Genomic DNA, 15,902 nt, shown 5'->3' with positions numbered 1-15,902 from the left:
CTAACATCTGATTACTATTTTACAAATGTCATTCTCAAAAATGCTTCCTCTAGTCACGGTGGGATACAAGATGATCAAAATCCCCTCTGGTTAGACAAAGTATCGATGGATTTTCTTACAGTAATACATTGTATCACGACATGTTATGCTAACTAAAATTATGTTTCAAATATGCTTATTGAGAAGCATACAAGCAAGTAAACAGACAAAAAACGATTCTAAAGCCTTCTGTTTTTAATTAAGTCAACACCATTGGAATCACGTTGAAGTGAAAAGGCAGATGGGTCCCTTTCAACTGGAGATTGATTTCATAGCCATCTAACGTCCGTGCACACACACCACACACACGAGTCTGCATATGAGGTATACAAGCATCCATCCAAGTCCTCAATAAAAACAAGAAACGTTACTTTGGGAAATTATTTTTTTTACTACTGGTATTTACATTGCCTTTACATCAGCTAAGTTAAAAATTGTTATATAAAAAAAAATATATATACAATTCACATGAATAAGAAATAGGACCAAACTGTACAAAATATTTAGGTACGAAGAAGGAGAAGGAGGGGGGGGGGAGCCAGCACAGAGAAAAAATATCGCCCCCGGAAAAGTCGCTCTGGATAAGACCATCTGCATACGCACCAACAGCGGGCATTACATTTTGGTACACAAGAATTACATTAATTTCCAATGAAAACACATTGCGATGAAGTGCGTTCGGTGTGGTGCGTACGGTGTGGTGCGCGTATGGTGTGGTGCGTTCGGTGTGGTGCGTACGGTGTGGTGCGCGTATGGTGTGGTGCGTACGGTGTGGTGCGTTCGGTGTCGACAGAAATAGTAGCAGAAGGAGAATGTTGACCTTTTGTTGCATACATAACCAGATGATGCTGCGTACCATTTTGCGCAAGGGGGCTAGCAACCAAGGACACGATCGTTGTGTTCAAAGCGTGAATGACTAAAATGTAATGTAAATGTCTACAAAAACGACACAGGTATACAAAATATGAAAAACATTACTTGTACCATACTAAAGTTAATATATATATTTTTTTATTAAACGTTGTTATAAGTGAATCTAAAAATCGAACAATCAAAAAACTCGGTTGGAACTGACAGTCAAAGTAGAGAAAAAGGGTAAAGTGAAACAGGCATTAAATCAGCAGGTCTGAAATGACAAGAAAATAAACTTCACAAGAGCAAAAGTAAGTATAGAATAAATCAGGTGATGACGAGGCCTCGTCTGGCTCCAAGCAGCTTCTCTTTCTTCTGCTTCCTGACTTCAGTATGTTTTGTCCTCCTTTCCTCCCTAGAAAAAAAAGCAATATGGAGATCAACATAAACAGGTTAAACAGCCAATCATTCGGAGACAAAACAAGTTTTAAAACAGAGGCTCTCTCAGTTTGTCTTTCCTTGATTCCTCATCTCCTTTTCAAATCAAATGTTATTGGTCACATACACATATTTACAATGACGGGTAGGCAGTCATTGTAAATATGAATTTGTTCTTAACTACGTTTTGTTCTGTGCAATAACTTAAAAGGATCGGACCCCTTTTTTCAATTTTCGCCTAAAATGACATACCTGAATCTAACTGCCTGGAGCTCGGGGATATGCATATTCTTGGTACAATTTGAAAGGAAACACTTTGAAGTTTATGGAAACGTGAAATTAATGTAGGAGAATAACACATTAGATCTGGTAAAAGACAATACAAAATTTTTTTTTTTTCTTTGTACCATCGTCTTTGAAATGCAAGAGAAAGGCCATAATGTATCATTCCAGCCCAGGCGCAATTTAGATTTTGGCCACTAGATGGCAGCAGTGTATGTGCAACGTTTTAGACTGATCCAACGAACCATTGCATTTTTGTTCAAAATTGTGTGTCAAGACTGCCTAATTGGTTTATTAAGAGTTCTTTATTCCTGTCTCCCTGATGTACTGAGAACCCAGCTGGCTGTATGGACGGGGGACAGTATATCCAGAGAGCCATAATTCCGTGAAACAGAGTATGCTACAGTCCCTGATGTCCCTCTGGAAGGAGATCCTCGCCCTGAGCTCGTCTACTTTATTGTCCAGAGATTGAACATTAGCGAGTAATATACTCAGAACCGGTGGATGGTGTGCACGCCTCCCGAGTCAGACTAAAGAATACCTCTTCTCCGTCGGAGGTGTCATGGAGCAGCCTCTGAGTTAAGTTCATTTCTGGTCATAATGCTGGTGAGTTACTGCCACTCTGATATCCAAAAGTTATTTCCGGCTGTATGTAATAGCAACAAAAAAAAAGTTATGGGCTAATAATGTAAGCAATAACATACAAAAAAAAGTAAAAAATACTGAAAAGTTTCTTAGGAGCTAGAAGCAGAGCTGCCATGTCTGTCAGCACCATCTTGTGGATGGAAAAAGTCCCTTATCTGACATTCCTCTCCAATATGTTTAGAGGAATCAAGGAAAGGTGAATTGAGAAAGAGCCAGGAATTCATTACGATTCCCCCTCCACTTTTAACCGGTTGTTCCGGATACTGACCTTGCCTGAACCGGATGCTGTTTGTAGTTCTTCTGGTGTGTGGGAACGGTCTGAGACTGGTCCACTGTGTTCTCTTTGGCCACCATGAATGGCTTCAGCTTTCCTATATACAGGCAAACCAGAAACGATGACCAGTAAAATAAATGTTTTTGTTAGCCTACAGACAACCAGGTTCGTGCTGACCGCAGTGGTACACACAGTCGGAACCCGAACGCACCGGTACACACAGTCGGAATCCGAACGCACCGGTATACAGTCGGAATCTGAATGCTGACATGTATACAGTCGGAATCTGAATGCTGACATGTATACAGTCGGAATCTGAATGCTGACATGTATACAGTCGGAATCTGAATGCTGACATGTATACAGTCGGAATCTGAATGCTGACATGTATACAGTCGGAATCTGAATGCTGACATGTATACAGTCGGAATCTGAATGCTGACATGTATACAGTCGGAATCTGAATGCTGACATGTATACAGTCGGAATCTGAATGCTGACATGTATACAGTCGGAATCTGAATGCTGACATGTATACAGTCGGAATCTGAATGCTGACATGTATACAGTCGGAATCTGAATGCTGACATGTATACAGTCGGAATCTGAATGCTGACATGTATACAGTCGGAATCTGAATGCTGACATGTATACAGTCGGAATCTGAATGCTGACATGTATACAGTCGGAATCTGAATGCTGACATGTATACAGTCGGAATCTGAATGCTGACATGTATACAGTCGGAATCTGAATGCTGACATGTATATCTTACCCTTATGAGGCTTATAGGTGAGAGTCTTAGAGAGACTGGCCTTCAGATCAAAGTTGGCCTTCTTGTTGGTTTCAGGACAGTTAGAAAGAACACTGGTGTTTGCATTAAACACAAACGCTGAAGAAAATAAACAAAACAAAAGCCAGTTAAGGAATCCATTCAGTAGAGCAATGCACAGAAAATAACAAGCAAAGACGACTTAAAATTAGATTTCGATTTAACAGGATGTACATTGGAACAAAACTATAAAATGCAACAATTAAGATTTTACTGAGTTACAGTTCCGATAAGGAAATCAGTCAATTTAAAATAAATTAGGCCCTAATCTATAGATTTCACATGACTTGGCAGAGGCACAGCCATTGGTGGGCCTGGATGGGCAGAAGTGCAGTCATGGGTGGGGATAGGCCCACCCACTGTGGAGCCACGCCCAGGCAATGAGAATGAGTTTTTCCCCGCTAAAGGGCTTTATTACAGACAGAAATAGTCCTCAATTTCATCAGCTGTCTGGATGGTGGGTCTCAGACAATCCCACAGGTGAAGATGCCAGATGTGAAGGTCCTAGACTGGCGTGGTTACACCTGGTCAGCGTTTATTTTTTATGTTTTATACATACTGCCAAGTTCTCTAAAACAATGGAGGCGGCTTATGGTAGAGAAATGAACATTAAATTATCTAGCAACAGCACTGAAGTCAGCATGCCAATTGCACGCTCCCTCAACTTGAGACATCTGTGGCATTGTGATGTGTGACAAAACGGCTCATTTTAGAATGGCCTTTTAGTGTCCCCAGCACAAGGTGCACCTGTGTAATGATCATGCTGTTTAATCAGCTTCTTGATATTCCACACCTGTCAGGTGGATGGATTATCTTTGCAAAAGAGAAATGCTCACTAACAGGGATATGAACAAACATGTGAGAGAGATAAGCTTTTTTGTGCGTATGGAACATTTCTGGGATCTTTTATTTCAGCTCATGAAACATGGGACCAACACTTTACATGTTGATTTATATTTTTGTTCAGCATAGGTTACCTGGTGTCTTAGCACTGGAGAGAACAAAGGTCTTGTTGACTTCAGGTTTCCCTCCAAATGTAGTCTCTTTCCCAGGAGTGAGGAGGTCCATGCGGGGTGCCATGCGTGCTGGCGTCTTCACCATGGTTTTCTTGTGCTCATTATCCTGAGTAGCTTGAGAGAACCTGTACACAAACCAACCGTTGGACTGACTATTTATTTTATTTAACCTTTATTTAACCAGGCAAGTCAGTTAAGAAAAAATTATTATTTACAATGACGCCCTACCGGGGAACAGTGGGTTAATAACTGCCTTGTTCAGGGGCAGAATGACAGATTTTTACCTTGTCGGCTCAGGGATTCGATCTATCAACCTTTTGGTTACTAGTCCCAACGCTCTAACCACTAGGCTACCTGCCGCCCCTCCAATCTAACCACTAGGCTACCTGCCGCCCCTCCAATCTAACCACTAGGCTACCTGCCGCCCATGTACAAGTTTCATTCCACAAACTGGCAATAGTATTCAGAAGTAACTAAATCCTTCCCAAGAAATGTCAATACATAGTGGTCACCTGAACGAAGCCAGTTCGCAACTCATGAGAGTGTAACAGTATAACTTTAGTCCGTTCCCCTTGCCCCGACCCGGGCGCGAACCAGGGACCCTCTGCACACATCAACAACAGTCAACCACGAAGCATCGTTACCCATCGCTCCACAAAAGCCGCGGCCCTCTGCAAGGGGGAACCACTACTTCAAGGTCTCAAAGCGAGTGACGTCACCGATTGAAACGCTATTAGCGCGCACCACCGCTAACTAGCTAGCCATTTCACATAGGTTACAAGAGCATTGTTTAATGATGTGAATGTTAAATCAGAAGTGGTCAACATAGACACCTAGAAGCTTCAACACTGCTAAAAATAACTAGGAATACTCAAGACAAAATAATGTTTGAGTGTCTCACCGAACGTTGATCCGGCGTGTGGACAGGACTGTGGGTCTGAATGGGACAACCGTGTCCTTCTGGGCGGGTTTTCTGGCTGAGACTCTGCGTCTGTCTGTAGCTGGTTTCTGGGATGCAGGGCTGAACAGGGAGGCGCGGCTCGAGGTTAAGCTCTGCAAAAACACGACAATACATTGACCACACCAAGCAACACATTGGATTTGGGAATCATCCCTCTCAAAATAGCCATCTGGTTTTACATTTGAAAGGAAACCTGTTTCATTGGTGGGTAGTAAATTCACTTTTAACATCTATGGAAACCAAAAAGTCTACTTACTGTTTGAGTTTTTCCTTCAGTTGGTGTCAAAAGAGTCTTATCTGAAAGAACCTGAAGAATAAAGTGGTTATATAGTTAACTACTTGCAAAAACGTATAAATTAATGACTACAATAAAACAATGGTTGCCATGTTGAATGGGCTTATTATTTAATGAAAACCACACAGTGGCCAGATCCCAATCATCTCCATTATAACGTTATACACACAATTCATTACCTTCAATTCATTAACTGAATTTCTGAACGAATCCATTTTCTTGGTCTTCCTTTCCACGTATGAATCAATGGACTCCATCTTTTTGAAATGCGCCTCGTGGAGCTTCCTGAAGTCTACGATAGAAAGTGGTTATTAGTACTTTCTTCATAACAGAACAGAGAGTTTTTGAGCATGTTATTAAGATCGTGTAGCAACAGCAAATATGATTCAGACGACTAACTTGGTGTAGTAGGCTTTAACATAGTCCTCTTCAGGAGCCCCTCGTGGCGAGGGATCCTTCCTACGGGCTTCACCACTTTCTGTCCCACTCCTGTGCAAAGCAATATGAGAACGTGATCAATAATAGGATTATTATAACCAGAGGTGATGCTCATGTAGTCACCTATTTCATAAACAAAAGGCCAGAGACACACCCCTACATAAGACTTCTGGCAACAACAAAAAATGTGTCTACACAAATCATCATGGCCTTTAGAGTCCTCCAGACTAACCAAACATCACTGCTGCAACTTTGTGTTCAGGCACAGCCACCCCAGAATCCTTAGCAGCAGACACTCTCCTTCTCTTGCCACTCCCTTTGGCGATGATGGATTCAGTCACCTTGTTAACAACCTATATTGAAAACACTAGTTTAGCTTGCTATTCCTCAATAAAATATAAAGCAGCAAAAATGCATTTGTGGTTGTCAGAGATACACGCACAGCAGTATTTCAGTGCAAGAAACACTTCTCACAACTCTTACATTTAGCAGAAGCGCTTATCCAAAGGGACTTACAAGAGTGAGTGCATACATTTTTCATAGTGGTCCCATACCTCAGCTGGGGTGAGTGGCGCTTTGGCAGGTTCACACTCTGCCTCCTCATCTTCAGGTTCCTTCCTCATTTTCGGTTGCCGTCTACCACGACGTTCGGTCACAAACTCCTGAGCTGAAGGTTTTTGTGACAGCTCATCAACCAGTGCTGAATTGTTTTCATCATGAGTTGAGTTGCTGTTAACCGTGTTATCCTGTGCGTCAACACCAGTCTCATCTCCCTGCTAAATACACGACCATCAGAAGTCTGCTATTACTAGCGACAATAGGAATTACAATGCAAAACAGATCTACAGGCATAAAGAAACAAAGCAAGTTCAAAAGAAATCCAAATATACATAGGAGATCATGTTGAAGTGTTATCATTTGAACAGAAGTGGGAGGGAAAAATTCAAGCCAGAACTTACGTCCACGGCAACATCTTCCTGCGTTTGTTGTTGGAAATGCTCCCTGAGCGCCTTCAGAAGCTTATCAGCCTGTGTAGTAGTTGACACAGATCGGACACAGTTAGCAAGGTAACACTGCATAACAAACGAGATGGATAATAGCTAGTGGGTTGGTTAACGTTAACTAGCTATTGTAACTAACTAACCACTCACAACACAAACAAACAACCCAATGAAAATACCGCTATAATGTTTGCGATTTACCTTCAGTTTTGACGATTTGAGCCCAACCTCCTTTGCAATACTGCGCAATTCGGCATACTTCATGGAATCCAAGTCCATTTTTCTTGTTTTGGCGAAAAACAAAACAATGTGCTTGCCAGTGTTACTGAAACACGTTCAATTAATCAGCTCCCGTTAATTGAACGAGTATCGTTACACACAAACACAGTCAACACAATGTATTTGTCGCGCCTGACCGTTTAAAATGCGGAGGTTCAAAAAACTGGAGTATAGGCCATTTGATTGGCTGGCAGATGTATACGGAAGTACCTTTCGACCAATTAAAAAGTATTACTACTGGTTCTCCGCTAGATGACGATAAAACCACGGGGTGAAAAACTATTACAGAAAACACTTGAAAGTAACAGAAGAGGTTATCGCTGAAGTTGAACAACGTGGCATTTTGAAATATAATATAAAATGTATGATTTTGAGTCATTTCAGTCCTGCGACACAGATGACCAAAAGCTGGAGAATGAGTCAGTGAACCAAGCCATCGTCGAGAATCCAGTGACTTTTCATTGTGGACAATGCAACACCGTGTGGGCTGATTCCCGAGGGATCTGTGGAGAAGCAACATCTAGCAACTCTCTCATTTGTCTTGGTAAGTTACTTCATTGGATCTAGCTAGCTAATTAGGTGTTCAATGTTATTTTTTTTTCTAACAAGAAATCGTGACCAGTGATTTATAAATACACTAGATGACTAATAGGGGGCGCTGTGTTGAAGTTGCCTCCATCTTGGCACTCCCTCACCGGTGTAAAATTATTTTTTTTTGGAAGCGATTAACATTTTCGAAGGTTTTTAAAACACGGAAGCCAAACCCGGAAACTATGGATCATAATTCATATGGCGCCATTAGAAAACCCTACATTAGCATGTGTCTGTTAACGGATACATCCCGGAAAAAAATACACTATGATTACTGGCCTGCTAATGTGCCTGGACCCTGTAGGCTAAACTGCAAGTGAAAAGGCCCATAAACTGATCCAAATGGTTGTTCAATCAAGCGGGCTACATGTAGTTATTTCAAAATTAATATGCATTCAAAACGCCATGCTTATGAGCGATTATTCAAATCACTTAGGCTATTCACTGCGGGTTACAGCATAGACAAGAGTTTTTGTACTCACTTGACAACAATCACATTCATCATTACATTGTGTTGTTGTAGCCTAGGGTAGGATACATTTGTTGTCCCCCCAAAAAAGAAACTAGGGTACATTTTCGAGCTGCCACGCAGGGACTGGGAGAAACACACTGTGCAGCCTCGGGAGCGCGCTTCGGGAGCGCGCAAATATTTATATTTTTTTTTTATCGAATCAACTTTTTCTTTCGCTGTGTAAACAGACTGGATATATTCACTGCAGTATTAAGCTTTACATTGAGCTTGTGAATTGTGGGCTATAATGCATATGTAACAGATGTATATGTACTTACGCTTCTCACTTAGGCCATAGGCTACATCTCCAGCCTGTCTGTCTTTGATCTGTTGTGAAATGACGCACCTGAACCTATACGCTGCAACGATTATTCCTTTTAAATGTTGTAGAGGCCCAGGAGACGCAAGACTACAAAAGCTTGTTGGACACCTACTTCAGGCGGGCGAGTTCGAAAGGAGAAGCCCATATTTTCCAATAGGCCTATCATAACACTGGGCTACATCCTGATAAAATAAATCATGAGTGGCCTGCTAATGTACCTTTCTGGACCTTCTAAACTGTCGAGAATACAGTGCATTTGGAAAGTATTCAGACTCCTTCACTTTTTCCATATTTGTTGTTACGTTACATTTTTTCCTCATCAATCTATACACAATATCCCATAATGACAAAACGGATAATCCATTTGCATAACTATTCAGAGCCTTTACTCAGTACTTTGTTGAAGCACCTTTGGCAGTGATTACAGCATCGAGTCTTCCTGGGTATGACGCGACAAGCTTGGCACACCTGTATTTGGGGAGTTAATTCCATTCTTATCTGCAGATCCTTTCAAGCTCTGTCGGGTTGAATGGGGAGCGTCACTGCACAACTATTTTCAGGTCTCTCCAGAGATGTTTGACCATGTTCAAGTTTGAGTTCTGGCTGGGCCACTCAAGAACATTCAGAAACTTGAAGCCACTCCTGTGTTGTCTTAGCTGTGTGCGTAGGGTCGTTGTCCTGTTGGAAGGTGAACCTTTGCCAAGTCTGAGGTCCTGAGCGCTCTGGAGCAGGTTTTTATCAAGGATCTCTCTGTACTTTGTTCCCTTCATCTTTCCCTCGATTCTGACTAGTCTCCCAGTCCCTGCCACTGAAAAACATCCCCACAGCATGATGCTGCCACCACCATGCTTCACTGTAGGGATGGTGCCAGGTTTCCTCCAGATGTGACACTTGGCATTCGGGCCAAAGAGTTCAATCTTGGTTTCATCAGACCAGAGAATCTTGTTTCTCATGATCTGAGAGTCCTTTAGGTGCCTTTTGGCAAACTCCAAGCGGCCGTCTGGCCAATCTACTATAAAGGCCTGATTTGATGGAGTGCTGCAGAGATGGTTGTCCTTCTGGAAGGTTCTCCCATCTCCATAGAGGAACTCTGGAGGTCTGTCGGAGTGACCATCGGGTTGTTGGCCACCTCCCTGACCAAGGCTCTTCTCCCCCGATTGCTCAGTATGGCCTGGCCGCCAGCTCTAGGAAGAGTCTTGGTGGTTCCAAATTTCCTCCGTGTAAGAATGATGGAGGCCACTGTGTTCTTGGTGACCTTCAATGCTGCAGAAATGTTTTGTTACCCTTCACCAGATATGTGCCTTCACACAATTCTGTTTCGGAGCTCTACGGCCAATTCCTTCCACCCCCATGGCTTGTTTTTTTCTCTCTAACATGCACTGTCAACTGTGGGGCCTTTTTTTTTTATATAGACAGGTGTGAGCCTTTCCACATCATGTCCAATCAATTGCATTTACCACAGTTGGAATCCAATCAAGTTGTAGAATTCACTGTAGATACAAACGGATCCAAATGGTTGCATAGTCAGGCACAGGGACGTTCAAAGCAGGACGTTTGAGCAGGGTTTTTTTTCTCTCCAAATTACCCTGCATCACTGCATTTTGCATTTTAATTGTGACGCTCACTTGATATTGTGATACTCACTTGATATTGTGTACTCACTGTGTTTTAGCCCAGGTATAATGATTTTTGTTGTCTACAAACTTAGGTTTATTAACTCTGTCACATCCAGTAGCGGTGCGTGGGTGAAATGACTGGGGAAGCCGAAAAAAAAAAAACTCTCGACCTACACTATATATACAGCAGTATGTGGACACTCCTTCAAATGAGTAGATTTGGCTATTACAGCCACACCCGTTGCTGACAGGTGTATAACATTGAGCACACAGCCATGCAATCTCCATAGACAAACATTGGCAGTAGAATGACCTTTACTGAAGAGCTCTGTCATTGGATGCCACCTTCCCTACAGGTCAGTTTGTCAAATTTCTGCCCTGCTAGAGCTGCCCCAGTGAACTGTAAGTGATGTTATTGTAAAGTGGAAACGTCTAGGAGCAACAACGGCTCAGCCTCGAAGTGGTAGGCCACACAAGCTCACGGACCGCCGAGTGCTGAAGCGCGTAGTACGTAAAAAAAATTGTCTGTCCTTGGTTGCAACACTCACTACCGAGTTCCAAACTGCCTCTGGAAGCAACGTCAGCACAAGAACTGTTTGTCGGGAGCTTCATAAAATGGGTTTCCATGGCCGAGCAGCCGCACGCAAGCCTAGGATCACCTTGCGCAATGCCAAGCATCGGCTGGAGTGGTATAAAGCTCGCTGCCATTGGACTCTGGCGCGGTGGAAACGCGTCCTCTGGAGTGATGAATCAGGCTTCACCATCTGGCAATCTGACAGACGAATCTGGGTTTGGCTGATGCCAGAGAACGCTACCTGCCCCAATGGTCTGGGGCTGTTTTTCATGGTTCGGAATAAGCCCCTTAGTTCTAGTGAAGGGAAATCTTTACAGCATTCAATGACATTCTAGACGATTCTGTGCTTTCAACAGTTTGGGGAAGGCCCTTTCCTGTTTCAGCATGACAATGCCCCCGTGCACAAAGCGAGGTCCATACAGAAATGGTTTGTCGAGATCGGTGTGGAAGAACTTGACAGGCCTGTACAGGGGCCTGACCTCAACCCCATCGGACACCTTTGGGACGGTAACGTTAGCTAACTTGAATGATATTAATACACATACTTCTTTACTTAGAAATTGACTCCTTCAAATAATGTACTGTGGCATGTTTGCCATAGGAAGTAAAGAGGAAGTGGAATCCATCACTTCCATTGTTTGGCTGTGCCCATAGCAACGTTAGAACGTTCGATGGATAGAAACATAGCTGCGGTGATGAATTAGTTATTTCTTTATTTTTAATTTTTTTTTAAAGTAATTTAATGGTCCTTTACTAGTCCTGTATTAGCGGACCAATAGCCGTCTGTACCGCGGGGACAAAACAAATCTCTGCAAAAATACTTAAATACATGTCATTTTGTCCTTCGAACACTTAATTGAAATATTGTAGAATTCCATTCATTCCTATGGAGGACTGCTCCTACTGGGCAGAGGCAATATGGCCGACGGGTGGCTTCAAAGCCTCTCAATGGCCAATTTCAATCGGTGATGTCACTTGCTCTGAGACCTTGACGTAGTTGTTTTCCTTGCTCTGCAAGGGCTGTGGCTTTTTTGTGGAGTGATAGGTAATGGATGCTTCGTAGGGTGTCAGTTATGTGCAGAGGGTCCCTGGTTCGAGCCCGGGTCGGGGCGAGGAGAGGGACAGAAGGAGTACTGTTACACCTTTAAGGACCTGATCTCTTGGAAGAGGCAGTACGCATAGGGGATTAAAGCTTTAATGATGTCATCTCTTTTCAGAGGTAACCCAAGATGTGACCATCAATAGTGGACGTGAGTGGAGCCTGGATGGTCTGTTCAGTGCATGGTATGATCAATGTGCCTTTTTTAAAATATACACTGCTCAAAAAAATAAAGGGAACACTTAAACAACACAATGTAACTCCAAGTCAATCACACTTCTGTGAAATCAAACTGTCCACTTAGCAAGCAACACTGATTGACAATAAATTTCACATGTTGTTGTGCAAATGGAATAGACAAAAGGTGGAAATTATAGGCAATTAGCAAGACACCCCCAAAAAAGGAGTGATTCTGCAGGTGGTGACCACAGACCACTTCTCAGTTCCTATGCTTCCTGGCTGATGTTTTGGTCACTTTTGAATGCTGGCGGTGCTCTCACTCTAGTGGTAGCATGAGACGGAGTCTACAACCCACACAAGTGGCTCAGGTAGTGCAGTTCATCCAGGATGGCACATCAATGTGAGCTTTGGCAAAAAGGTTTGCTGTGTCTGTCAGCGTAGTGTCCAGAGCATGGAGGCGCTACCAGGAGATAGGCCAGTACATCAGGAGACGTGGAGGAGGCCGTAGGAGGGCAACAACCCAGCAGCAGGACCGCTACCTCCGCCTTTGTGCAAGGAGGTGCACTGCCAGAGCCCTGCAAAATGACCTCCAGCAGGCCACAAATGTGCATGTGTCAGCATATGGTCTCACAAGGGGTCTGAGGATCTCATCTCGGTACCTATTGGCAGTCAGGCTACCTCTGGCGAGCACATGGAGGGCTGTGCGGCCCCACAAAGAAATGCCACCCCACACCATGACTGACCCATCGCCAAACCGGTCATGCTGGAGGATGTTGCAGGCAGCAGAACGTTCTCCACGGCGTCTCCAGACTCTGTCACGTCTGTCACATGTGCTCATGTGCTCAGTGTGAACCTGCTTTCATCTGTGAAGAGCACAGGGCGCCAGTGGCGAATTTGCCAATCTTGGTGTTCTCTGGCAAATGCCAATCGTCCTGCACGGTGTTGGGCTGTAAGCACAACCCCCACCTGTGGACGTCGGGCCCTCATACCACCCTCATGGAGTCTGTTTCTGACCGTTTGAGCAGACACATGCACATTTGTGGCCTGATGGAGGTCATTTTGCAGGGTGCTGGCAGTGCACCTCCTTGCACAAAGGCGGAGGTAGCGGTCCTGCTGCTGGGTTGTTGCCCTCCTACGGCCTCCTCCACGTCTCCTGATGTACTGGCCTATCTCCTGGTAGCGCCTCCATGCTCTGGACACTACGCTGACAGACACAGCAAACCTTTTTGCCAAAGCTCACATTGATGTGCCATCCTGGATGAACTGCACTACCTGAGCCACTTGTGTGGGTTGTAGACTCCGTCTCATGCTACCACTAGAGTGAGAGCACCGCCAGCATTCAAAAGTGACCAAAACATCAGCCAGGAAGCATAGGAACTGAAAAATGGTCTGTGATCACCACCTGCAGAATCACTCCTTTTTTGGGGGTGTCTTGCTAATTGCCTATAATTTCCACCTTTTGTCTATTCCATTTGCACAACAGCATGTGAAATGTATTGTCAATCAGTGTTGCTTCCTAAGTGGACAGTTTGATTTCACAGAAGTGTGATTGACTTGGAGTTACATTGTGTTGTTTAAGTGTTCCCTTTATTTTTTTGAGCAGTGTATATTTTTTACTAGTTATACACTGAGTATACTAAACATTAGGAATACCTTCCTAATACCCTCAGAACAGCCTCAATTCGTCAGGGGATGGAGTCTTCAAGGTGTCAAAAGCGTTCCACAGGGACGCTTGGCCCATGTTGACTCCAATGCTTCCCACAGTTGTGTCAAGTTGTCTGGATGTCCTTTTGGATGGTGGACCATTCTTGATACACACAGGAAAACTGTTGAGAATTTAAAAAAACAGCAGCGTTGCAGTTCTTGACACAAACCGGTTCCTGGCACCTACTACCACACCCTGTTCAAAAGACACTTAAATCTTTTGTCTTCCCCTTTCACCCTCTGAATGGCACACAGACACAATCCATGTCTCAATTGTTTCCAGGCAACAAAAATAGATATATATTATAGAACCTGTCTCCTCCCCTTCATCTACACTGAAGTGGATTTAACAGGTGACATCAATAAGGGATCATATCTTTCACCTGGATTCACCTGGTCAGTCCTGTAATGGAAAGAGCAGGTGTTCTTAATGTTTTGTGTACTCAGTGTGTCTTTCCTCCCCCCCCCCCATATATAGTGTGTACAACACTCTCCAATGCGCCGGCTGTCTCTGCCTCATGGGTGTAATCCTCTACTCGACACCACAGCACCTGACTGCTCTGCGAAACCTCTTTCTCCTCAAGAAAGACAAGATGTACTGGTAAGTAGTAAATGTACACAGTTAACCTTTTTTTTTTTTAAAGTCATTGTTGGTTTTACCTGCCATGCACAGATTTTATCTCACGATTCAAGTGGTCGGGGATAGTTGTCAGAATCGATTTGTTTATTTCGTCCTTCCTCTAGTTATATTTTCAGCACTGGCCAAACGGTGAAAGCCTCTACACTCAACTTTAATGTAACACCACTAGGAGAACGTGTAAGTGAGGTAGGAAGACAAATTCATAATTAATTTTTTTTTTTTTTACCCTGCACATTGATACCCTTCATCTGACAATATTTCCACCATAGTGGTCAAACCATGTTTAGTCTCTAGCCATGAATGTTACATTGAACTGATGCCGTTCCAGTGAAGGGTGTTCTTCAAGGTTGGGGGTCAATTTGAATTGAAGACAAGTCAATTTCAGGAAATAAACAGAAAATTCAAAATCACTTCCTGAATTGACTGCCTGCAATTTTAAATTGAACCTTGTCTCGTCTGTTCTTCCTGCCAGCTGAGACAACTGATCCAGGAAACGGAAAGTCACCTTAGCAATGTGTCAGCAGTGATGGATGACACCCGCACGAATGAAGCGACCTCATCCGTTCAGTCGACAAGCTGATCCTACCTGGGTCGTGTTTCATATAGCAAAACGTTTTAAAACAGAAAATGTGCGTTTTTCTTATTGGACAAGTTCCAAGTATTTTCTTCCCGTTTTGTGCCTAATGAACACAAAGAGCCTGTTCTGTTTGACAATCCTCCGTCAACTGCACTTTATTCTCTAGTTCCATGTTCTCTGTTTTTGAAGGGCCTTTTTGTAGCCTGGGTACCAATCTGTTTGTGCCATCATGCCAAAATACAGTTCAGAATAATTTGACTAAATGGAGGACATTCCTATGTGGTGTTCCACCAAAAATGGACAATTGAGTGAAAATGGGGGTTCCCTCAAATGTTAAAAAAGTAGCTACCTCGTATTCTACTGTTAAATGTGTTTGCCTCATAGTTTATGGTAGATGGAAATATACTTTATCAATGTTTACTAATGTGAAGCTCCACATAGATGAGACATGGCACTGTGTGTGTGTGTGTTCAGGTATTAAAACTTAGGTAAACCAATAAATGTCTTCATTTCCATACTTCTATGACCATGTTGCATCTTTGTAAAACCTTGCACTATAATAAATTTGTTTGCTCTCTCAAAATGTCAGTAGGCATCTCTTGCCCAGGAACTGAGGATGGGCATATCATTCTTTTTACCTTTTTAAATCTGTCCATGGAAGAGTTCATACATTGGTAGAGGCTTGGAATCCAGAATGATGAGTCTATTAAAAGATATGAAGAGGCGGCAACTGTTT

The 15,902-nt window shown here is 43.2% G+C and overlaps 2 protein-coding genes across 3 annotated transcripts; one reads left to right on the top strand and one right to left on the bottom strand.

Annotated features, from left to right (window-relative positions):
• Positions 1 to 416: 416 nt before the first annotated feature.
• On the bottom strand, positions 417 to 7,476 carry LOC120023384 (nucleolar and spindle-associated protein 1-like). 2 transcript variants are annotated; one of them, XM_038967389.1, is made up of 12 exons: positions 7,275 to 7,476; positions 7,032 to 7,100; positions 6,627 to 6,848; positions 6,305 to 6,425; positions 6,034 to 6,123; positions 5,814 to 5,926; positions 5,596 to 5,646; positions 5,280 to 5,431; positions 4,340 to 4,503; positions 3,306 to 3,422; positions 2,525 to 2,627; positions 417 to 1,306 (listed from the first exon to the last, which is right to left on the bottom strand). In XM_038967389.1, the coding sequence occupies exons 1-12, from the start codon at positions 7,350 to 7,352 to the stop codon at positions 1,219 to 1,221; spliced, it is 1,368 nt and encodes a 455-aa protein (XP_038823317.1). In that variant the 5' UTR covers positions 7,353 to 7,476; the 3' UTR covers positions 417 to 1,218. The 2 variants fall into 2 exon arrangements, with proteins under 2 accessions (XP_038823317.1, XP_038823318.1); XM_038967390.1 differs by having other exon boundaries at positions 6,627 to 6,845.
• A 139-nt stretch (positions 7,477 to 7,615) lies between these two features.
• On the top strand, positions 7,616 to 15,689 carry oip5 (opa interacting protein 5). Its single transcript, XM_038967666.1, has 5 exons — positions 7,616 to 7,896; positions 12,184 to 12,250; positions 14,428 to 14,550; positions 14,694 to 14,775; positions 15,062 to 15,689. Exons 1-5 carry the CDS (start codon positions 7,713 to 7,715, stop codon positions 15,167 to 15,169), a joined length of 564 nt encoding a protein of 187 aa, XP_038823594.1. The 5' UTR covers positions 7,616 to 7,712; the 3' UTR covers positions 15,170 to 15,689.
• Positions 15,690 to 15,902: the final 213 nt, after the last annotated feature.

Source organism: Salvelinus namaycush, chromosome 28 (assembly GCF_016432855.1).
Source record: "Salvelinus namaycush isolate Seneca chromosome 28, SaNama_1.0, whole genome shotgun sequence".
Classification (NCBI taxonomy): Eukaryota; Metazoa; Chordata; class Actinopteri; order Salmoniformes; family Salmonidae; genus Salvelinus; species Salvelinus namaycush.
This window is presented reverse-complemented; position numbering and strand designations above follow the sequence as displayed.

Coding starts and splice junctions, on each gene's coding strand:
- oip5 (XM_038967666.1), top strand. CDS start 7,713: ATGTATGATTTTGAGTCATTTCAGTCCTGCGACACAGATGACCAAAAG. Junction 7,897..12,183: donor CAACTCTCTCATTTGTCTTG/GTAAGTTACTTC, acceptor ATCTCTTTTCAG/AGGTAACCCAAGATGTGACC. Junction 14,551..14,693: donor AAGAAAGACAAGATGTACTG/GTAAGTAGTAAA, acceptor TCCTTCCTCTAG/TTATATTTTCAGCACTGGCC.
- LOC120023384 (XM_038967389.1), bottom strand. CDS start 7,352: ATGGACTTGGATTCCATGAAGTATGCCGAATTGCGCAGTATTGCAAAG. Junction 7,101..7,274: donor TCAAATCGTCAAAACTGAAG/GTAAATCGCAAA, acceptor ACTACTACACAG/GCTGATAAGCTTCTGAAGGC. Junction 5,647..5,813: donor ATTCAGTTAATGAATTGAAG/GTAATGAATTGT, acceptor TTTATTCTTCAG/GTTCTTTCAGATAAGACTCT.